The sequence below is a fragment of the Hemibagrus wyckioides genome, linkage group LG17 (genome assembly GCF_019097595.1).
Source record: "Hemibagrus wyckioides isolate EC202008001 linkage group LG17, SWU_Hwy_1.0, whole genome shotgun sequence".
In the NCBI taxonomy this organism is placed as follows: domain Eukaryota; kingdom Metazoa; phylum Chordata; class Actinopteri; order Siluriformes; family Bagridae; genus Hemibagrus; species Hemibagrus wyckioides.
Genome location: NC_080726.1, coordinates 690,492 through 698,457, shown reverse-complemented (window position 1 = coordinate 698,457; position 7,966 = coordinate 690,492). Strand labels below are relative to the sequence as shown.

Here is a 7,966-nt window from a genome sequence, read left to right as displayed (position 1 = left end):
AGGAGGGGTCTGAGATGAAGCTTGTTTGAGGAGGGGTCTGAGATGAAGCTTGTTTGAGGAGGGGTCTAAGAAGAAGCTTGTTTGAGGAGGGGTCTGAGATGAAGCTTGTTTGAGGAGGGGTCTGAGATGAAGCTTGTTTGAGGAGGGGTCTAAGAAGAAGCTTGTTTGAGGAGGGGTCTGAGATGAAGCTTGTTTGAGGAGGGGTCTGAGATGAAGCTTGTTTGAGGAGGGGTCTAAGAAGAAGCTTGTTTGAGGAGGGGTCTGAGAAGAAGCTGGTCTGAGATGAAGCTTGTTTGAGGAGGGGTCTGAGATGAAGCTTGTTTGAGGAGGGGTCTAAGAAGAAGCTTGTTTGAGGAGGGGTCTGAGATGAAGCTTGTTTGAGGAGGGGTCTAAGAAGAAGCTTGTTTGAGGAGGGGTCTGAGATGAAGCTTGTTTGAGGAGGGGTCTGAGATGAAGCTTGTTTGAGGAGGGGTCTGAGAAGAAGCTTGTTTGAGGAGGGGTCTGAGATGAAGCTTGTTTGAGGAGGGGTCTGAGAAGAAGCTTGTTTGAGGAGGGGTCTGAGAAGAAGCTTGTTTGAGGAGGGGTCTGAGATGAAGCTTGTTTGAGGAGGGGTCTGAGATGAAGCTTGTTTGAGGAGGGGTCTGAGATGAAGCTTGTTTGAGGAGGGGTCTGAGATGAAGCTTGTTTGAGGAGGGGTCTGAGATGAAGCTTGTTTGAGGAGATTGTATCTGCATTTAGTGTTGCTCTTTTTTGTCTCTGTGGTTTGAGAGAAGTTGCTAGCAGGAGGGTTCAATAAAAATAACCTGGTTCTCCAGGATCTGGATAGTTTTATTGGGCACAGAGTGAGGGGAAAAACTGCCTAGCATTTTTGCTGCTTGTGATTAGCATTAGCCCCGCCTCCAGACGATTCTCATTGGCCCTTTCTTTAATAACCGTGAAAAAGAATAATTATCTCTCCGAATGTGAAGACTTCCGGCAGAAACAGAGCCAGAAATAAACCCTCCCACAGTTTAAGTAAGCCCCGCCTCCTGATGATTCCTATTGGTGGGTTTTTCTGAAAGGCTGATCAGGTGAGTGTTGTTGCTAACCGTGATGCTAATTCTCCTTGTATAAACCATGTTTATTTTTACTTTCGCGATCAGGAATGGGGAAAGAAAGAAAAGCCTTCCTGGTATTTTTCCTGCCTTGAGCCGGAATAAGCCCCACCCCCTGATGATTCTCATTGGTTCTTTCCGATCTGAGGAATTAATAAGAGACACGTGAAACAGATCAGTGTAAAATACAGAGATGTTAGCAGTTAGCAGTGCTGTTACTCTGTGTGCGCGAGCTAATTCTTATTCCTGACAGCGCGAGAAAGCAACGCCTTCCCGCCAATTTTGATCACCACGAGCCCTGAATAAGCCCCGCCCCTGCTGGTTGTTATTGGTCGCTGTAAGTAGCCAATCAGAATCGCCTGTGGTGTGAGAGGATGTTTGAGACGCTCAGGTCGTCAGTCAGCGGTAATACTGACTGCGGTGTGGATCTGATCCACACACACACACACACACACTGCGGAGAGCTTTAAACACCGTCACACAGCTTCTGGAACACTGCAGGAGTGTGTGAGAGGAGAAACGCGACCAGGAGGTGAAAGAAAAGGATTTATTTCTCATGTAGAATGCGGCATGAGGAATACACGGTGAAACACCGAGCTCGCGCGCTTAAAGTTACACCAGACTGATGATGATGATGATGATGAGCACTTTGAATTTACTGTCCATGCAAATCATTTCTCATGCCCTGTCACACAGCTGGAGATGTTCCTCTGCACGTGCTGATCAGGAATCCGGCTGGAGCGAATGGGACTGAGGAACTTCACAGCACTTCATCATCCAGCGTCATGGACAGGGGGGTCATTTCCAAAGCAGCCAGCCTCCGAGCTCTGTGAGAGAAGACAAGACAGTTCTGAGGAATGATTTAATGTCTGTTCAGGATTCCTCCTAATGCTTCACATGTCCATGAATGAGATCTGATCATCTGATCCTCAGCACCCTCATGGATGAGCACACGCACCTCATTATAGGGTTCCTCTGATGTTCCTCCGTTGTGAAGATAAGCAGTTTTTTAATAAGCAATAGATCATTGGTGTGACTGAGACATGGAGGTTCAGGTGTTGGTGCTGGTGTTGGTGTTTGCCATGCTGTGTTTGGAGTGTGTGTGGACGGAGGACAGGATTCCCCCCTCAGACAGACACGCCGTTTACTGGAACAGCTCAAACACCAGGTTAGATCAACATCTCACACACACACACACACACACACACTTGTTGGGATGAACACATGAATTTATAAAGAACAAACAATGTGACAAGTGTAGAAAAGAGTAGAAATAAAGACTGACCACACCACTGTACACACTGTAGGGGTGAAGGACACCAGATGACCACAGTGTCTTACATCACAACATGTTTCCATCTCTACTGTTAGGGTATCTTCAGGTGTCCGTGCTGTCTTCTATCTTTCCTTCCTTTCTTTCTTTACTTGAACATGATTCAGTATATGGTGTGAAGTTCATATATCATGAGAATGTGGTGGAGTTAGCATCACTGACCCAGATACACACACTTATTGTTATTTTCCAAGTCTGGTGGATTTGCTGGACATTGGTAATGAAATGAATTCTGATGTGCGGTGTGTATATATCTATCACACATTGTGAAAATGTCGAAGTATCGTTGTTGTTTTGGTTTGGTTTTTACACAACAAAAGTAAATAAAAATGAGTGTCTCACACACACACACACACACACACACACACACACAGTAACATGATATCATGGTGAGTAATACATCACTCCAACATGTGGACGCTTTATCACAGCAATCATCAGGTACAGGACAGGAGCAGGCAGCTGATTGGACACTGAAGATCAATTTGTTTGCAGGTGTTTATTAATTAATTAATATTAAAACATGCTTTTTAATTTTCTTTACTTTATCATTGGTTTATCAATGTAGTCTGAATATTGTGATGCATATCACTAAAATGTAAAAATGTCTTAAAGCAGCATTTTTATTTATTTATTGTTTTATTTATTCATTATTCATCTCCAACACACACACATACATATACATATATATATATGTGTGTGTATATGTATATGTAGGTAGATAGGTAGGTGAATGGATGGAATCATGTTATACAAAACTTCACATTGTTAATGCATCAGGTTCATCATCTTCCTACACTGACATCTAAACATATATTAGATATTTCTCCATAAGAGAAGAGATTCCACAGTAAGCCAGGGTTAGAGTTAGTCTTTATATTTATAGAACAAAGCTGAACTGTGTCTCAGACTTGATGGTGATGATGATGACTGTGGTGATGATGATGATGATGATGGTGGAGATGATTATGATGATGATGATTGTGAAGATGATGATGGTGGTGATGACGGTGATAATGGTGGTGATTGTGAAGATGGTGATGACAATGATGGTGATGATGGTGGTGATGATTGAAGATGATGATGGTGGTGGTGATTGAAGATGATGATGGTGGTGATGACAGTGATGGTGACGGTGGTGATGATTGAAGATGATGATGGTGACGGTGATTGTGAAGATGATGATAATGGTGGTGATGACAGTGATGGTGATGATGGTGGTGGTGATGAGTGATAATGGTGGTGATGATTGAAGATGATGATGGTGGTGACGGTGGTGATGATTGAAGATGATGATGGTGACAGTGATTGTGAAGATGATGATAATGGTGATGGTGGTGGTGAAGATGATGATGATGGTGACTGTAAAGATGATAATGGTGGTGATGACGGTGATGATGATGCCCACTTGCAAATGTCAAGTGGCTTTGTTTGCTGCTTAAATGACGTTTATTTGGATTTGGTTGTGGCAAATGAAAAGTCTTCTCCTTTTGTGATAAACCTCACTCTCTCCTCGCCTGGTTAGATAAACACAATGCAGCAGATGCAGCACTTTTCATAAAGATGAGCTTCGCTGAATCTTTATCGCCATGAGGTGAGCCAGATTTCGTCACTCTATCTGGAAAAATTCTCCATCTCCATCCAAATCACACCAACTCTGTGGTCTTTTCCCACCGACGGACTGGGTGGTGGTGCCGGTGGAGGTGCCAATACTTTCTGACTTATAGCCAGTAACTGTATGCCTACAGTATGACCAGTATGGCAGGTGGAGCTGATAAACATGATGAACAAGTTTACAAAAGTTTGTACCCCCTACCTGTCTTTACTGGTTCCCAGTGTAGCTTTGTTTTACAGTGAACCTGTGAGGAAATAAAATTCAGATTTCAGAAAAGAAAAGTCCTGGGACTGGTCAATAATCCCGAACATGACAGAAACTCATCAGGAAATGAGTTCACAAAAACATTTTCCCCTCTGTGTTGTGAATATTACACCTCTGCAACACCACATGGTTATGAAGATAAATGAATAATTAGTGAGTAATCACATTCGGGGGGTGGGGGTGTACAACCTTTAGAGCTGACTATATATTAGCAGTTTTTTTAAATGTGATAAGCAGAACAGCGGTGAAACCCAGCAGCATTACTACATCACTGTACATAGCTGTACATATAACTGTACAAACTTTTGCACTCAGATGTAAATGTATGTGTATTGTTGGTGGTTAAACGTGTGTGAGGTTCTCTGCAGTGGCTCTGTCGCTGGGCAGGAGGTTTCCTCTCTCAGCTACACGCCTGCTAAGGTTCCGTCCTAATGTGTTCTGACAGGCAGGTTCTCAGACGTGAGGGGAGCTAAATAAACCGTAAAGCCGTCTCACAGCCCTTTAAAATATTAAAGAGAGTCTCCGGCCGGACAGGACAGCCTTCGATCAGCTCTGAATAACTCGGAGACACTGGAAGAGCAAATCCTGTGGGTTTTGCTGATCTTCTCGACATGGAGACTTCCTGATTGTAAAGTGGCTCTGAATTACACCTTCATTTCACTGTGAATGTGATGAAACTCTTTCAGACTGATGAACTAATGTTTATAATCCTTAATACAGTGCTATTACTCTGTCCTTGGAGTGGATGCGTCCAGAGCATCTCAAAGCACACATCATTAATCACACCAGCAGTGAGGAACGATTCCAATAAATTATTCTAAGTAATTCAACAGACCACACAGAATTTACAAGTACATTAATAACCTCTGGAGTCTGGCAAAGTCACATGATGCTGGTTTAAATAGCAGCTCATTGCCTCTGACCTTTGACCCTGTAGGCACTTTTATTTCATTTTTCATTTCGGTTTCTTACTCATGAGAAGTGTTATTAGATTAGATTCAACTTTGTCACTGCACATGTGGGTACAAGGCAATGAAAGAGGACCGGGGGAGGATAGAAACACCGTGGTGGGTCTCATCAGCAAGAACGACGAGTCAGCATACAGAGAGGAGGTGCAACATCTAACAGCCTGGTGTAGAGCCGACAACCTCTCCCTGAACGTCGACAAGACCAAAGAGATGGTTGTTGACTTCAGGAGAGCACAGAGTGACCATTCTCCACTGAACATCGACGGATCCTCGGTGGAGATCGTCAAGAGCACCAAATTCCTTGGTGTCCATCTGGTGGAGAACTTCACCTGGTCACTCAACACCAGCTCCATCACCCAGAAAGCCCAGCAGCGCCTCTACTTCCTGAGGAGGCTGAGGAAAGCCCATCTCCCTCCCCCATCCTGACTGTGTTCTACAGAGGGACCATGGAGAGCGTCCTGAGCAGCTGCATCACTGCCTGGTTTGGGAACTGGACCGTCTCAGATCACAAGACCCTTCAGGGGACAGTGAGGACAGCTGAGAAGATCATCAGAGTCTCTCTCCCCTCTATCACAGACATTTACACCACATGCTGCATCCGCAAAGCTAACAGCATTGTGGATGACCCCACACACCCCTCACACACACACTCACACACCCCACACACCCCTCACACACACCCCTCACACACACTCTTACACACCCCACACACCCCTCACACACACTCTTACACACCCCACACACCCCTCACACACACTCTTACACACCCCACACACCCCTCACACACACTCTTACACACCCCACACACCCCACACACCCCTCACACACACTCTTCACCCTCCTGCCATCTGGAAAGAGGTACCGGAGCATTCGGGCCTCACAACCAGACTGTGTAACAGTTTCTTTCTTCAAGCCATCAGGCTCCTCAACACCCGGGACTGAACTGTTCTACACTCTCTCTCACACACACACACACACACACACTCTCACTCAGGACTGAACTGTTCTACACACACACACACACACTCACTCAGGACTGAACTGAACTATATCAACTCTCTGTCTCTCTCACACACATATACACACACTCTTTCTCGACTGTGTGGACACACACACACACACACACACATAATTTATATTGTTCATTACTTACTGCACTACCTCTACCTGTCATCCGCTGCTATAGTTATATTTATGTTTATTCTATTTGCACTACCTCAACCGCTGCTGTGTATTTTTGCACAATATTTTTGCACAATACTTTTTTTTTACATCATTTCACTTTATCTTATTTTATTTCACTTACATTCCATCACACATGTTCTTTTCTTTCTTTTTCGGCGCTAAGTGTCCTGTGTTCTTTGTGTTGTCTTTCTTGTATTTCTTGTCTTTTGTCTTGTCTATGCTCTGTTTGCACCTAGCTGCACACTGTGCACTTTACGTGGATAAGACAAACTTCTGTCCTAGCTCTGTGGTGGTGTTTTGTGTTGAACTTGTTGTATGTTTCTGTAGCACCAGGTCCTGGAGAAACGTTGTTTCATTTCACTCTGTATTGTGTCAGCTATATGTGGGGGAAATGACAATAAAGCTTCTTGAAGCTTCTTGAAATACAGTTAGCATCTAACCAGAAGTGCATTTTCGCAGTGCAAATAATTAGCATATATAATCAGTAAATAAACAAATATAAATAATTTGCATATATAAACAGTATACAGAGGGAGGTAAATACAATGAGTGCAAATGAGCAAATGATTATAGGTGGTGCAATAAAGAAGGTATTGTATACCATGATGATTAAATATGTAAACGGTATTCAGAGAAGGAGTTATGTACAATGAGTGCAATGATTTAGATGTGTGCAATGAGGAAGATATTGTATACCATGATAAATATTTGCATATGTAAACTATACACAGAAAGGGTTATATACAGAAAAGTTTATATACACTGATAATAATGTGCTCAGTCAATGTGTGTGTGATTGGGTGGAGGCAGAGTTCAGCAAAGAAACAGCTGTGGGGGAAAAAGCTGTTCCTGAACCTGCTTGTCTTGGTCCGGAGGCTCCTGTAGCACCTCCCAGAAGATTATGTAGGCCTTCTTGAAAATTTGAAGCATATTTCATCATCAATACTTTTAAGGCTTGAGGTTTCTGATCGGGAGACACTCTGTTGTAAGGTTCTACATAGCACCTTAGAGTGTAGAGTGTTTTCTGTCAGAAAGCGTTCCATATAGAACCCATTCAGGTCTGTAGAGCTAGACCCTGTTAGGGTTCTTTCAATTCCATCAAACAAACATCCTTCAAAGACTTTTAACAGTGAATGTTCTTCCATCTGAGAGTTTGTATCTGAAAGTAGAACTCATGTTGTTCAGTGTTTTGTTCTTACATTTCGATCATCCTTGCTGGATAATTAAAGGTTCTCTGTTGTAAAGTTCTGCATGTTTGCCTTCTACCTCCAGTGTGCAGAGGTGGCTCAAGTGGTTAAGGCACCGGGTTGTTGACAAGAAGATTGGGGTTCAAGCCCCAGATACACCAAACTCCACTGTTGGGCAATTGAGCTCTTAACCCTCTCTGCTCCAGGGAGCTGTATCATAGCTGCCCCTGCGCTCTGACCCCAACTTCCTCAGCTGGGATTTGTGAAGGAAAGTATTCCACTGTGCTGTAATGGATGTGTGTGGTGATAATAAAGGCTGC

At 43.6% G+C, this 7,966-nt stretch overlaps 1 protein-coding gene across 2 annotated transcripts in view; it reads left to right on the top strand.

The window, feature by feature from the left end:
* Positions 1-673: 673 nt before the first annotated feature.
* efna2a (ephrin-A2a) overlaps positions 674-7,966 on the top strand; it is a 118,253-nt gene continuing 110,960 nt past the window's right edge. The window contains exons 1-2 of one of the 2 annotated variants that reach the window (XM_058414638.1): positions 674-1,626; positions 1,791-2,262. In XM_058414638.1, the coding sequence (XP_058270621.1) occupies positions 2,138-2,262 (125 nt within the window). In that variant the 5' untranslated portion in view covers positions 674-1,626; positions 1,791-2,137. Of the gene's footprint in view, positions 2,263-7,966 lie in introns of both variants that reach the window. The other variant, XM_058414637.1, reaches the window with a different exon arrangement.